This window comes from Rhineura floridana, chromosome 4 (assembly GCF_030035675.1).
Source record: "Rhineura floridana isolate rRhiFlo1 chromosome 4, rRhiFlo1.hap2, whole genome shotgun sequence".
Taxonomy (NCBI): domain Eukaryota; kingdom Metazoa; phylum Chordata; class Lepidosauria; order Squamata; family Rhineuridae; genus Rhineura; species Rhineura floridana.
In genome coordinates, this window is record NC_084483.1 from 123,692,740 (window position 1) to 123,709,147 (window position 16,408).

General features: G+C 41.5%; 1 protein-coding gene across 5 annotated transcripts in view; it reads left to right on the plus strand.

Annotated features, from left to right (window-relative positions):
* Positions 1-16,408, plus strand: part of SLC22A3 (solute carrier family 22 member 3) — a 63,586-nt gene that overhangs the window by 35,732 nt on the left and 11,446 nt on the right. For 3 of the 5 annotated variants that reach the window (XR_009762309.1, XM_061624299.1, XM_061624300.1), the window contains exons 6-9: positions 7,487-7,584; positions 7,694-7,908; positions 11,113-11,221; positions 16,058-16,170. Coding sequence is in view for 4 of the 5 variants with exons in the window: in XM_061624299.1 (XP_061480283.1) it covers positions 7,487-7,584; positions 7,694-7,908; positions 11,113-11,221; positions 16,058-16,170 (535 nt within the window). In the remaining variant the exon portion in view is untranslated. Of the gene's footprint in view, positions 1-7,486; positions 7,585-7,693; positions 7,909-11,112; positions 11,222-14,592; positions 14,644-16,057; positions 16,206-16,408 lie in introns of those variants that run through there. The other 2 variants (XM_061624301.1, XM_061624302.1) reach the window with 2 other exon arrangements.

Genomic DNA, 16,408 nt, shown 5'->3' on the forward strand with positions numbered 1-16,408 from the left:
TGTACATGGCTAGGTTATAATGATGCAATTGGAGCAATTGCACCAGGGTCCATGCCTGCAAGGGGGCCCAGACGCTAAGCTTTCTTTTTCTTTTTTTTAAAGTAAGCCCTCCTGGAAGGAAAGCTCTAAAGCAAAATGTGCCAGCAATTTTCTAAGCAATTTCTGTGAGATGAGGCAGCCTTGCTACTCCCATGCCAGTGTGTTTAGTCAATGAGTGTAGTCAGAGCTGTGATGGATGAATGAAGTGAGTTGTTTGGACACTATGCAACTAAAGAGCAGCTGTTTCCTCCTCCCCTTTAGTGCAGCTTTCTTTCCTGATTCTGTCTTATTTTCTTGTCCTTGGAATCTATGTAGTTTGCCCTTCCTTCCTTTCTAGCAACCAGGATTCATCTTTCCTGTTATGGGTTATCTAAGGTCAGGTACTCCCTATGAGTTATTTATGTCTATTAAGAAATAAGTCCCCTTGTGTTTAACAGGGTTTATTCCCAGGTAAGTGAGTATAAGATTGCAAAATCAAATAATTTTTACACAATCAAATTATTATTAATAAAATAAAATAAAATCCTATAACGTTTAAAACTCTTGTCAGTTATCTCAGTGGTTTTGCCATTGGGGCAGAACATTTGAAAATGAAGCAGATTTTAGTTTTACTGACTAATTAAGAAAAATATTGACTGTGCTTTTCTTTACTATTTTACCTATCAAATAGTAAAAAGGTTAAAAAATGAATAATTTTATAAATGAAAGTGTATTACTCTGCTTTCCACCATAGCGCCCTCCCCAGCTTCAGAACTAAGATAACTCATCTTCAGAGCTTGGAAGATTACTTTTTAAAAGGAATAAATTACATTTACTGTTACATGGCCCCAAAAAGGAATAAATTACCATTACAAATACAATTTCTGAAAGGAATTGATTACTTTACTGTTCCTCAAAGGTAATCACTACAATTACAGTTAAATTACTTTTTAAAAACATGAGAATGCATACGAAGTGCTGGCCCTGGCTGCTACAACCTAAGTAGCAAAAAACAGCATTAAAAATAAACATGCATGCACAGAGGGTAGTAGAATAATTCTTTTTATCCATAAGATAGCAGTGGTGGTTTCTCCAGTAGAAACAGGGGAGGGAGGCAGAGGCCACCACTCAGATCTCTGTGTGTCAAATCAAGTGCAACCCCCACACACACACTCTTCAGCAGCAAGTGGCATCTCACTCAACCACTTCCTGGACCCTGCCCTATCACCAACTAAAGCACACCCACCTAAGCAAACATTTTCCCCTGGGGTGCAAAAAAGTTTAAACACTGCAAATGTAGCAAAGTAGCCAGGTAGGGTGGCACAGGCCACTTTGCATGCCAAGTACAAACACAGTATTAACACACACACACACACACACACACACATCATTGTCTCTCACCTCCACAGTACTTCATCTCCATTCAGCTCCTGCCTCCTTCTCCTCCTTCATACATGTCCCTGCCCTCCAGCTCCTTTCTCCCTCCTCTCCATTCTTCTCCACCACCATCCAATTTTAATGTTTTCTCCACTCCACCCTCGTCTCCTTCTCCATCTCCTCCCTCATTGCCTCCTAAACACCCACAGAGCACGAGGGAAGAGCGACACTGCACAGAAGCCCAGTTTGAGGCACATGATTTTCATCCACAAATCAGAGGAGCAGAAGACTTCCTCTGCTCCCTCTCCCCAGTAATGCCCCAAAGTAATGCTAGAAACATTACAATTACTTCTCAAAAGTAATAAAATTACTCCTCATTATATTGGAATCAAAATGTAAAGAAATTACCCACTCATTCCTCAAAAACGTGATAGATTACAAGTAATTCATTTTTTTGTAACTAATTACTTCCAAGCTCTGCTCATCTTAGGAATCAATCCCTTTTGTACAATAACCTGGCATTAAGTTCCACTGAACACAAGTGGGACTTAGGGGTGGTTCACACAGAGATTTAATGTGAGATGGGTGCCACCTGCACCCCTGTTCAATTCACACAGTTTACATGACTTTACAGAAAAAGGGAATGTGTGTTGCTGCTTTTCCCTTTAAATCCGAATCAAAGCAACCCGCTGAAAATGCAATAAGGAAAAACCATCTCTGATTTGCTGCACTCCTCCCATGTAGCTCTTTCCTCCAATGTTTTTTGCTGGGGGGTGGATTGTCACTTCAGATACTCCCCTTTCTCCCCTAAACTCTCCACAAGTTTCATTTTGCTTCTGGAGGCATAACAAGGCACTTGCAACTGCTCTGTCCTCCCGCATTTGCTACAGCCTTCCTTCCTCCTCCCCTTTCCCCCCATTAAGTTCCTTCCCTCCCCTTGCTCCTTGAAACTATTGAGAAGAAAGACACACACAGGTATACACCGGGTTTTTTTAAGGGTTTACTGATCAAATCAGTTTCCTATCAATTGCAAACCCCTCTCCCCTCTCCAGCTTCTGCTGAGAGAGCAATTGACAAAAAACAATGAAACTAACAAAAAAAACCCTTCGCTTCTCTATTAGCCAGATAGATACTCCGGAGAGACAAAGCATGTAAAAGAGGGGGCTGAAAGTTGATGTGACAGAAGCCACACACAGAGAGCGAGAGAGAGCAAGAGCTCATTTTTTAAAAAGGGCTTTCACTGATCAAATCAGTTTACTGTCAATTGCACCCCCACCCTCTCTGGCAGCCAGGAGAGCTCTGCAGTCGATAAGAAACAATGAAATTGACCCTCCGCACACAAAAAAACCCCACCTTCCCTTCTCTATTAGCAAGATTGATACTCCAGAGGGACTAAGCATGTAAAACAGGGGGTGGGGGCATGAAACAGCGACATGAATCCTTCCCAGAGGAACACTGACTAGTGTGAATGGAAAACAGTGGATGTGAATCTGTAAGTGTGAATCTTGCAGATCTGTCTCAATGACAACAGCTGTGTCTTTAATTCAAAGTGTAGCTCCCATGTGAATGAACCTTTAATGTATCTAAAACATACAATACTGTAATCAGGCCAGATTAAGATTGGCTGAAACATTGGACATACACCAATTTTTGGTGTGGGGGCAGGGAGAAAAACATGGCCCTCTGTAGTACAAATATGCATCACTAAACACTAAGTCCCTTTTTGCAGTCATTTTATATCTTTTTTTATATCTTCACAACAGCTATGTGAGGTCAGTTAGATTGAGAGTTGTTGACTGGCCTAAGGTAAAACGTGAGCAAAACCAATGATGAGTTTAAAATGTGAAACTGCACATGCTCAGATTATTTTATTTTTCTTTACGAAGGTTGACAAAATATTTTTTGTTTGTGTGTTGCCAAAAGTTGTGAGACTCAACATGCTCAGAGTATTTTTTTTTTGTAGTCCACCAAAGTTTATGCCTTAATCTATTAGTCTTTAAGATACCACAAGACTTATTTTGAGATACCTTATTTAGTGTGTTTCTTCTTGGTAGAAGGGGGGTCCTATTTTGGGGATTGCACCAGGGCCCCCAACCACCTTAATCCAATCTTGCAACTGTGGCAGCAGTGCTGAAGGCATCCTTCAAGGATGATAGTTTCTTCTTTGTTTAGAATTACTCAAGTATAATTTGATATGTTTTCCTACCAGCATTTTTGGGAATAGTTTTGACCAGGAAAATTCAGCTACAGAAGCACTTTTTATATAAGTTTCTTTTACAAAGCATTCTTAACAAAACATTGCTACAAATGAGAATGGTGGAGGGTGAGTAGAATGGAGGTGGAACAGGAAGAAGGTGCCCAAGTGGGCATTGCTGGGTTAGGAACCACTAGCTGCCACAACCATGATGACTGTATATTCACTAGTGGATAGTGTGGTGGGGTAGTGGTGTTCACCTGACCTAATGATAGCTGAGCCATTGCAGCTTACCAAGAGGGAGAGGAGGAAGGTGGCGGGGAGGTCAGTGCAGTGCAAACGCACCAGCAGAGCTAATCTGATGCTCCTGCTGGTGCATTTGAACCATTTTCACCTCCCCACCACCTTACCTCTTCCCCTTCCTTTCTGGTAAGCAACAGAGATGCAGCTGTCAGCAGGTCAGGTGAGCACCAGCGCCCACCACACTGCCTACTACTGTGCATATTAATATTTAATCTTTGGGGAAAGTGTGATACATGTGATGTTTTTACTAACACATTGCAGTTGTTTGTATTCATCTTTGATGGACTTCTCACTTCTTAAGATTTTATTGCTTTTTGTCAGCAATTTTGTGATGATATAATGAATCAGTTAAAACTGCCCAGCTCTCCATTCTCAAGTTAAGGCCTGGGGAAGACCTCTGCTAGAGAACTTGGAGAACCACTGCCAACCAAAGGAGACATTACTGGACAATTTGGACAACTGAGTCATCTGACAGTTTCATACCTAGCTAAATTATGTTTATTCTTTTTTATTAGATTTCTTCTCCACCCTTCAATGGCAAAGAATTAGCTTGCAGTAAAAACACGAAATCTTAGAAGTACAATTAAGTCACACACACCATAAAACAACAATAAATCCAGATAATGAAACTCCTCCAAGCAAAATATATTTGCTTGGTGCTGGAAACACATTGTGGAGGCTGAAAAAATGGAATGGCAGCATTTAAATATATATATATATTTTCAGCCTCCACAATGTGTTTCCAGCACCAAGCAAATATATATGATATTATTTGCATAATAATGCTAAAATGAAAAAGCACTGTAGCATACATTATATATATATATATATAAAATGTATGCTACAGTGCTTTTTCATTTTAGCATTATTATGCAAATAATATCATATTTTATATAAATATATGATAGGCAAAAGAATATAAATACTTCGGTGAAAATACATTTTTGTCTTACAGAGCAGGCTTTGAAAGTTATACAGTGATGATGTACATTGGATTTTGATCTGAATGTCTTAACACGCTAACGTTGGAAGGGAAAATGTATGCATATTGATGAAGTGTAGCCACTTCACCAGTGAGTTAAGGGCAATGAAACAGGCTGGACGACGGCTAGAACGGAAGTGGCGAAAGATGTGCTGTGAGGCTGATCAGGCACGAGTAAAACATCATAACCGTGCCTACTGTGTGGCGGTGAGGGAGGCAAAGAAGGCCCACTTCTCTGCATTGCATCCTCAAGTAGCCGTCCTGTGGAGCTTTTCCATATTGTTAGGGGTCTGTTGACATCAACTCCAGGAAATGGACCTTTAGACCCTCCATAGGCCCACTATGAATTGATTGCAAGGCACTTTGAGGATAAAGTTGCTCGCCTCCGTCGCAATCTTGATGTCCCATCCACATCTACTGTGGTCCCCAATGAGGTATCCAGTGCAACATCTGCTGCAACTTCTTGGGAATGGTTTCAGTTGATGCAGCCTGATGACATAGACAAGGTGCTTGCGATGATGCAGCCAGCAATGTGTCCTCTCGACCCTTGCCCTGCTTGGCTTATTAAAGCTTACCGAAGGGGTTTGACCGAGTGGATCCAGGGTGTGGTGATGCATCATTGTGGGAGGGAGTGGTTCCAGACACCCTGAAAGAGGCGATGATCTGACTGAAAAAGCTCACTCTGAACCCATTGGTCTGCAACAATTACTGACTGGTCGCAAATACCCCCTTCTTAGGGAAGGTGATTGAGATGAGTGTGGCACAGCAATCGCAAGTACTCTTGGATGAAACAGATTATCTTGACCCATTCCAGTGTGGGTTCAGGCCTGGTTATGGGACTGAATCAGCCTTGGTCACCCTGATGGATGACCTTTATCGAGAGAATGACAGGGAGAGTGTGACTGTGTTACTCTTACTTGATCTCTCAGCAGCTTTTGATACCATTCACCATGGTATCCTTCTGGGATGGCTTAGTAAAATGGGTATTGGAGGCATTGTTTTACAGTAGTTCCAATCCTATCTCCAAGGTTGTTTTCACAGAATAGCATTGGGTGATTGTCTTTCAGCTCCTGGCAGTTGTGCTGTGGGGTGCCACAGGGTACCATCTTGTCCCCCATGCTGTTTCACATCTATATGAAACCCTTGGGATCATCATCAGGAGATTTGGGGCAAGGTGTCAGCAGTACGCTGATAATACCCAGCTTTATTTCTCTGTAACATCTGAATCAGGAGAGGCCATGCAAGCCCTGGACCACTGCCTGGACTCGGTGGTAGGCTGGATGAAGGCCAATAAACTGAGTCTGAATCCTAGAAAGTTGGAGGCACTGTAGGTTGGTGGTTCCCGAGTTCAGATAATTGGTCAGTTGCCTGCTTTGGATGGGGTTGTACTCCCTCTGAAAGAGCAGGTCTGTAGTCGGGGGGTGCTCCTGGATCCATCTTTGTTGCTAGAGGCCTCCGTGACTAGGAGTGCCTTTTACCAGCTTCGGCTGTAAGACAGCTGCAGCCATTTCTGGACCGAGATAGCCTGACCACTGTTGTTCATGCACTGGTAGCCTCCAGGTTGGATTACTGTAATGCACTCTATGTGGGGCTGCCTTTGAGGTTTGTCTAGAAGCTGCAGCTGGTGCAAAATGCAGTGGCAAGACTGCTCACTGGGGCATGGTATTGCCAACATGTCACCCCACTGCTAAAAGAATTGCACTAGCTGCCCATTTGCTACCAGGTCAAGTTCAAGACTCTAGTCTTGGTGTACAAAGCCCTATGCAGCTTGGGAACAGGATACCTAAAAGTCTGTCTTACCCCTTATATACCCAGTCAGTCACTGCGTTCTGCAGGTGAGGGCCTCCTGCAGATACCATCTTATCAGGAGGTCCGTTCTGCACAACGTAGGAAATGGACCTTTAGTGTGGTGGCACCTATCCTGTGGAATTCCTTTCCCTTAAATATTGGGCAGGCGCCATCTTTTGGGCGTCTATTGAAGCCCTTCCTCTTTCAACAAGCCTTTTAAGTTGAGACCTTATCCCAGTCTGCATCTGTATTGGAATTGCTTTGTTATTTGTTTTTAAACTTTTTTAAAAAATATTTGTAACCTTTTTTTAAAAAAGATGTCTTGAAAGCTTTTAAAAATGTTTTTAAAGATGTTTTGTTTTAATGGATTTTAAAGTCTGTTTTTATGATGTTTTAAATTGTTTTTAGTGCTTTTGTTTGCCAACCTGGGCTCCTGCTAGGTGGAAGTGCAGGATATAAATCAAATAATAAATAAATAAATAAAATCAGCAAGGTACTTAAGCACAGGCTTCTTCTCTTATTTGGCAGTAATATTTAAAAGACTGGTGAATATATTGCTGTCTGAAAAATAAGCAAAATATCAAGCTAAAAGAACACAAGTTGATTCCTCCCACTGAGGTTTTGTATGAGGTGAATTGTTAAACTATCTCATGAATCATTCAAAACATGCAGAATGTAAGACACCAAAGCTTGGTTCACTCCACTTGCCATCAATATGCATTTTTAATCTTTTCATTATTACTCCATTTCAATTCTCTACCACTTCTATGTGCATAAAACCCTTTCATGTTATTTAGGTTCCGGTCTCTACTTCTTTTACTTAGATCAGTCTCTCTGACAAAGAGGTGAGTGAGCCATCTCTTCTCGAACTGGTTAGAACTCCACAGATGAGAAAATTCACCCTTATTCTCATGTATGCCTGGTAAGTCCCAGCTGTATTGCCTCTATGTTTTTCTTCTCTGGCCCTTGTCATGCAAACCAGCCTGCTTTGAATTCTTTGCAGCTCCATTGTTTTTATTTTGCTTTTTAAGGTTCACAAGTGCAGTGGTTTACCAAGGGCTTGTCTTGCGCCTGGGAATCATAAAAGGAAATCTGTATTTGGAGTTCTTCGTCTCAGCCGTGATGGAATTGCCTTCAGCTTTTTTAATCTTACTGACAATTGACCGCATTGGCCGGCGCCCTCTCTTTGCAGCAGGTGCCCTAGTGGCGGGTGTGGCATGCTTAATTACTGCATTCTTGCCGAAAGGTAACTTTTTATTTTTGTTTGTTTATTTTAATTTCAATGCTAACCCACCCTGACTCTAGGTGAAACACCCCCAAGTGTCCTTGGAAGCTTGCTAAAATAAGATCTTGAATTATTTATTGAAAATAATGGCAGACTCCAGAGGCAGGGAGTTCAGCAGTTTAGAAGCAGTTGCCAACATTGGTTCTGCTCAGAGGAGACCAATTGGAATTAATGAATATGACAGGAAATGTAGATCCATTAATTCTAGTGGATCTACTCTGAGTATAATTTAGTTGGATGCCACCCAAAAAGTGCCTTCTTACATGCTTCAGTGTTCTGATTTGATGTATAAGCAGCGATATCAAGAATGTATCCTCCAATGACAGTAGCAGTCTAGGCACATCTCCTAGACCCAAGCTGCATCATGACACTTCTTGATTAGCGCAACTAGTGGAAGATTAAATGTCATAAACAGAGAACAAAGTGCAAACACATTGTGTTCATTTGTTACTTTCTCCTTGTGAAGAGAAAGGGGAAAGGCGTGCACTAACTCAATGCCAAATTGAGAGTTCTTCTTGCCTTTATCTGGAAGACTACTTTATTTTACAGTGTGTGTGTGGGGGGGGGTAAGTGTCATTAGGAAAAATGTAACTCATTCTCACAAAACCTATTTGTGCCTTAGCTACTTAACAGGAAACAGACCAGGAGCCCAAATTGTGCAATCACTGTATTGCAACCATTTGGGATTAATTGCTATCAGTGGAAGAACTAAAACGCCAACTTCCCAGGTTTTTATTTGCTTTGTTCGCTCTATATGTTCTTGCAATGACTGTGCAAACTTTTCTGTTCCATCCAATTTGAGGAACCTCCTAACTCTACATTCAGCACAATCCATTGCTTAGGGTGCTTTGGTAAACAAGCGGCAAATGGTTTGTCTTATCACATTTCTATAGACTTCAGACTTTCATAGCTAGGCTAAAGGGTAAAGCTGTGGCATTACTCTTACATCCCACAATTCAACAAACTTTGACATAATGCTAGTGAGTAGTGCTTAGTGATGTTATCAGACTTTCATGACTGTATCCAATTCAATTCAAATTGGATTCTGCTATGTTCATTCTATCTTTCATTATCATGTCCAAGTGAAAACCCCTATCCTTTCTGAGGACAGATTTGGCAAATGGGGAGATACCCATGAGGAACCTGTAGCCCTCTGGATAGTGTTGGCCTGCCACTCCCATTAATCTTAGCCAGCAGGGCCAATGGTTTATGGGAGTAGTACTTCAGAAACATTTAGAGGGCCACAGGCTTCCCATCCCTGAATATAACACATTCAAACAAAAGTGCAGTCCAGCCCGTTTAATCTTTTACTTTCTCCAAAGATTTATGCAGCCTTTCTGGTGCATGTACACCACTCAGGATGGCTAACAATTAAAACTAATTATAAAACAAAAATCTCAATATTAAAAATAATATCCTAATATTCATAATATTCCAATATTAGCAGCTAATGCTTTGGCCCAGTAGCCTTTTGTGTCACATCAGATCATCTTCTTTTCTTTTGCACCTAGAACAGTTGAACACAATTAACAGTATAATTATATGCATTTTAGGCAGAAGTCAGCTCCACTGATTTTAATGGGACTAGAAAGTGTGCATAAGATTGTAGATTTAAGTCTGCATAATACCTCCTCCATTTCCATCTTAGTGGCAGAAGTGCAAATTCTAAGTTTACTTTTCTAGACTAAAAAACCCACAACAACCCACGATGCACCTTTTGAGACCAGTGTGGGAGAAAAGAGCCTTCTTAACCCTTTCTCTTTGTGCCATTTTTCCTCAGAAAACCACCCCCATACCACTGCTTTTTTGGGAGGAGGGGAAATCAAGCTTTTTTAAATTGTGTTATCACAGTATACATGCTAAGACAATGTACTTTAAATTATCACAAAATTACACAAAAGAAAATAAAGTCTCTGAGTTGCCTTCAGAATTCCTGAGAGTGAAATCAGCTCTGGGAAATCTCCCCCTGGAGGAAAGGGAGGTGATTTTCAAGGATTCCTCCTTTTCCCTGTATCCCCCTGAAAAACTGCTCTGAAACAGCATGGGAGGAGGTATGGGAGGCTGCAGGGGGGGGGGTGAAAACTGCCTCCCCTCCTTCCTCCAGCAGGTGGTTCTGCTTGATCTTAGGGTAGAGACACACTTGTGGTTGTGCTGGCTTCAATGCATCTCCAGCTCCATTTTCTGGAGCCAGAGACACACAAACCACTAGTCAAACTCTGCCCTTTTTTGCTCTAAAACCTGGGGAAATACTGCTCCAGTGTGTGGGTAGAAACACACTCATTGTTCTGCTGTTTCCAGTTTGTTGCCACCTCTCTCTTCTGAAAACCTGAACTAATCAAACTCTGCCCCTTTTTACTGTACAATCTGGTGGAAACAGCTTGAGTGTGTTTTGTTAAAAATTCAGATTCAAAGAGATGTTGCAACTGATTGGCAGATTGACCCATTCCCCCTCCAGGTATGGCCAATGGAATTGCTTTGCTGTGGGCAACTAGTGTGTTTACTAAGACTATTAAAAAATGGCAAAGTGGTTTTGTTTTGTTTTAGATTATGCCCAACATTCCCCACACCCATTTTTCCCTTAATATTCAGCCTGAAGAGTTCTACTTGAACTCAAAAGCTTGCATTCTACTTTGTGACCTAGTACTGGTTCTTAATGAATGGCATTATGCTCCTGTTGCTTTCATATATATATTTGCTGATGAATAAAACTAACAGGGCTGTGTGTGTAGGTTGGGGAAAATCACAGCATTGCTCTGCCCCGCTTTAAAGCTGTGAGTACAACTGTGAGTACAAAAAGTAGTCCTTTAGTGCCACCTGTTGGTAAATGTGAAATGTGAGTAATGCTGATAAGTATTTTCAAATCTGGAGGGCACGTTTCTAGTTTACTTATTGTAATTTATTGAAATGAAAGGCCTCCCCTTAGTGCTGGTGCATATAGCGATGAAAGGCAAAGTAAATAAATCAAAAGATTCTCTCCAGTTCTGACCTCATTTAGGTGGAACACATCTCTTTTGTTCATCCATCTGTGAAGAAACTTCACTAAAATAACAGGGGATAGAAAATAGTGTGAATTCATAATAAAAGGGACCAGGAATAGGATCTTGAATTTTTGTTCCTAAGGTTATATGAATTATTTAATGTTTAATTTGCATGTATCTTCAACAGATATACCATGGCTAAGTACATCAGTCGCCATCTTGGCAAGATTAGGGATCACGATAACTTTTGAACTTGTGTATCTTGTGAACTCAGAATTGTATCCTACAACATTCAGGTAAATGGTATAAACATTTTGAAAAAATCCAGTCAGGGCCAGGGAGGGGAATTAGCAGTGAAACAAAAAAGCATTTTTAAAGTGACAGATTACATTAAGCAATGAAGTGGCTCACAGACATACCTATGTCTATGCATGCCTTCTTTTTTGTAACTTACAAGTGTGTGTAGATTTTAGTGTGAGGATCCAAATAGCAGACTGATATAGAAAACCATTTACAAGGCAGTAGCGTACCATAGTATGCTCTGAGTCCAAAACCTATTTTTAAAAATTCTCAGTTCACACACACACACCATGGTTTCGATAGGCCACTGAGTTTTCTTAGCATTTCTGACTAAAAAGAACCCTAGTATTATCTGGGGCATTCTTAAGGTAACATAACCATAAGCTATGGGTGGCAAAGGGGAAATTCACAATATATATCATTAAAATTTAAAAAGTAAAATTTAAAGTAAAACCCTTTCTGCAAAAATATATATACAAACACCATTAAAATCAATTACATTCTAAAATATGAACCAGTGTAACCAGTTTTTGTTTTTGATAGGTTTTTAGTGTTCATTTTTCATTATGTTTCATTTTGTTTGTTCTTTCCTTATTAACTTTAGTATTTGGCCAGCATCATGCAGAGTATTGTTTTGTTTACTTGGAGCAGATATATGTATGTAGTTCTTTTCATACTAGAATTTTAGAATGTAGTTGGTTTTAATGGTGTTTGTATATATACTTTTGCAGATTGCCCTTGACAAAGGGTTGTGCCAACACCTGCAAAGCATTGGGCTGCAATAAAAATTTCCCATTTCCAACTCTCTGCTGTTTGCTGGTTTGGCACCTTGAGGGTCTCCTTCTCTTTGGCTGGAGTATATAAGTTAGCATCAACACCTTGAATTGGTCTTAGTAGCATATCAGTAACCAGTGCAGTTCCCGCAAACCTGACATTAGGTAGGTTTATCTCACATTAGTGCTGCATTCTGCACAAGTTTCAGCTTCCAAACTATCCTCAAGGGTGGCCCCGCATAGAGCACTCTAGGCTGGAGGTTATAGAGCAGAGATAACTGTGGCTAGATTTTCTCTGTCCAGTAAAGGTCACAGCTAGCCAAAGCTGATAAAAGGCACTCTTGCCACTGAGGTCGCTTAGGCCTCTTAGTGACAGAGCTGGATCTAGGAGTACCCCAAGCTACATGCTGGCTTTCAGGAAGAGTGGACCCCCATCCAGAATAGGTCAGCTGCCCGGTTCCCAGACCCAAGAACCACCAACCCACAGTGTCTCTGCCTTGTCAGGATTCATTTTCAATTTATTGGCCCACATTCAGCCATTTACTGCCAGGCACCTGATTCAGATGATACAAAGAAATAGTGCTGGGTGTCATCCATGTATTGATGACATCTCACCCCAAATCCCCTGATGACATCTCCCAATGGCTTCATATAGATGTTGAAAAACATGGGAGACAGCATAGAACCCAATATAATTTCCACAGGGTCAAACAGAAGTTCCAGAAATGACTACTTTCTGGAAATGGCTCTGTAGGTAGGACCAGAAACACCATATCACCATGCCTCAGAGTCCCGTCCCACAGAGCTGCTCCAGAACGATACCATGGTTAATGGTATCAAAAAAACCCAATAGGTCAATACACATCAGCAGGGTTGCACTTCCCTTGTCTCTTTTCTGACAAAGGTCATCAGTCAGGACATCACCCTGGGCGATCATGCCAAAACCTGGTCTGAAGCAAGATTGAAAAGGGTCTAGAAAATCCATTTCCTCTAAGTATGCCTGTAATTAATTAAGCACCACCTTCTCAAGGGAATATTAGCCACCAGGCAATAGTTGTCCTACACCTCTGGGTCCAGAGAAGACCTCTTAAATAGGACACACACTACTTTTCCCTTTGAAGCTTCTGAAAATGAGGCATATACCACTTCTTGGACCCACTCAGTCAAGCCCCTTCAGCAGCTTTTATTAGCTACAGCGGGCAAGGATTGAGACCGTATGTGGTAGACCTAACCCCTTCAAGCAGCTTGTCCATATTCTCAGGCCACAACAATTGAAACTAATCCCAAATAAACTCACTGTTCTGGACATCTCCTCTGGAACTGTACAGTTCAGTGGGAATGCAAGTGATTTTATTCCCAAATTTCCTAGCAAACTTGTCACAGCAGGCCTTTCTGTTCAGATTTCAAGTCATTCGCCACTCAGAGTAGCTCTGCTGGATGGCTATTTGAGAAAGCAGTACTGGCGGAGTAAACCTTTTTTACTACAGTCACTGACACATGGTAACAGGGCTGGCACCAGGCATTTCTGGGCCCATGTCATCATGCTCCCCAGCACCCCCTCCCAATGCAGGCAACGTGAGCTTAAATAGGTCCACCCACCCCACCTCCGTGCTGTGTTAGTGCACTACCACACTGTGCACACATATCTGCCATCATCCAAGATGGTGGCAGGGGTGTCAACCCCTTAGGGACACCCTCGCTCCCATCTTGGGTGATATTAGATAGGCATGCACAGTGTGCTAGTGCACTGATGTGGCAATATGGGAGGTAGGTGGGAGAGGCTGGTTTATTTAAGCCTGCACTACCTACGTGAGGGTGTTTTCTGGGAAGGTGGAGCTCCCACTTCGCAATCTATGGCAGCGTCAGGTTGCTGGACCCCACAACCCAACACTGGCACAGATTGCGAAGTGGAAGTGCCACCCTCCCAGCCTAAGGAGGGGCCTCTCAGGTGATTTCAGCCATTGCCCTACCTGGCTGCCCATTGGCACTGGGCCTGCATGGTAAACTCAGTAGTGGAATCTTTTCTCCAAATGAAGAGCCCTCCTAGTTCTGTTCAGAAAGTATAGTTTAATCTTCCTATGGGACTGAAAAGTCTTTCAATAATTGGTTGCAAAAAGTATTTTATTTAGGCAATAAAAGAAAGCATTAAAACTTTAGCTAATCCTGGGAAAGTATGCAGATAAGGTTTCAAAATCGTATACTAATTTATGGAGGTGATAAATCTCCCCTGACTATTTGATCTGCAATCTAGATCTTGTGCTATATAAAATGAGAGTCCTCCCACAGGCAGGCCTAGCTGTATATACATATCAAGGATGGGGCTGATAATTAAGGCAACAGTACCAGCAAGTCAGGTATGCCATATGGATATACAGCTCCACCTGGCACCATTGCTGGGTCCAGCAATTCCCCCCCAGTCCCTGCCACATTTCCCAGCTGAACTGCATCAGCTGCTGATGCAGTAGGGGTGGTAGTCTGGTGACGGCAGCAGTGAGCACTGCTGGGGCCTCAACATTTGCCAAAGTATGCTGCTTGTTCTTGTTGCGCCTGCCCAAATGAAAGCAATAAATATGTGATTTTGAGACTTCCATCAGCAGGGTGGGAGTAACTTTAGAAAACATGACGTCTGCTTAAACTGATCAAAGCTTAAACTCCAGCCAGAACATGATAAGCTGGTTGTCTATAATATGTTCCTTTCAAGCAGTAACGAGATTTTTTTTTCTTACCAAATATGTCAAGTGCAGATATGTGGTAAAACAGTAGTGAAATGGTTGGCTATATCCACTTTATGGTTTGTTGATTTATTTGATTTCCTATCTCCCTTTGCCCTAAGGTCCCAGGACAGGTTAGAACAATAAAATTTAGTCCAACAACATATGGAGGGCACGAGGTTAATAAAGGATGGTGTGCACAGTGTTCCCATATCCAGTTGTGGAGAAAAGGTCCATGAGCATACAAAGCTCTTTTTGTTCTCTTACTCAATATCAGGAGGGAAACTCATTGTCCGCTGGATCTTGAACATTTCCTGGAACATACACATAATTCTGTGAATTCAGATTACCAGAACGCCAGGCTGTCTTCTTCTTTTGGGGGGCAGGGGTTCCTGTGGTAATACACATGTATATCTCTATAGGGCATTACATGGTAGATAAAGACTGCTCTGAAAAAGGGAAAGTGACAGAAGATCTATTGACAACATATCTGTCCTGGGTTCTTGAAAGGCCTCTCTAGAGCATCCTTCCCTGACCTGGTGCCCTCTAGATGTGGTTGAATACAACTCCCATCATCCCTGGCTTATTGGCCATGCTGGCTGGGGCTGAAGGGAGTTTAGTCCAAAATATCTGGAGTGCACCAGGTTCAATCACCAAATTACCAAATTCACACTTTCTGAAACAGTATAAGAACTGATACATAACCATCCTTTGAAATTCACACTTATCCGAATGTTGCAGTGCAGTTCTCTAGCCAAGTAATGTTTACGAAAATGTATATATTAGGGGAAAGTGTGCTCAAAATGAATATATTGGTGAAAATAACATACATACCTGCATTATATTAGGATAAATTGCTTGCAAAAATGTATACATTGGTGAAAACTGTATACAAAAATGTATTTATTAGGAGTTTAAGGTCAGAAAAATGAGAAACAGAGAGAACCTATATTAACAGATCCAACTATCCCCAATGTGGGCTAGAGTCCAGTCTGTTCTTGCTATCAACCAAAAGGTCTTCTGTATCTTTAAAAGTTGTGCAGGGAGAAGGGAGAATTCCATCTTGTGGTTTTTCCCATTACAGAGTTGCAAGAACGCCTGCACTTGGCTGACTTTCTCTTCTCCTAAAGATACAGGATCAGTCTCAGGCCAAGAACCTGGCAACCCTACTTTGTACACAAGGACATATTGATGGGCTCTTGCCTCTTATACCCTGATTTAAAGGCCAATGTTTGGTTTCAGTAAAAACAAATCAGAGTGGAATGGTGGTATTGTGTAAAAAGCCAGATATAACATGATCACATGGAAACTACTATATATATATATGTCTCTTTTCTTTTCCTTATAGAAATTTTGGTGTTTCACTGTGCTCGGGACTGTGTGATATAGGGGGCATTTTAGCCCCCTTTCTGCTCTATCGGTTAGCAGCCTTCTGGACGGAGTTGCCTCTAATTGTCTATTGTAAGATGTCATTTTAAAAGTGACCACTTTTCAAGGTTATTCTTTTCCTTTCTTGAAGTAATACTGGGGTAGTTTTTCCACACCCATCATTGCTCTGTAGCCCTATTTTGCCATACAACTTTTTCTTTTCAAAGCAAACTAGAACATTTTCATTTGTGATGCTGTTCCCTTTACCACTTTCTCCCAGCTGACAGTGATTTTTCTGATCACCACTCTGCCCCTACATTTCTGAATGCGG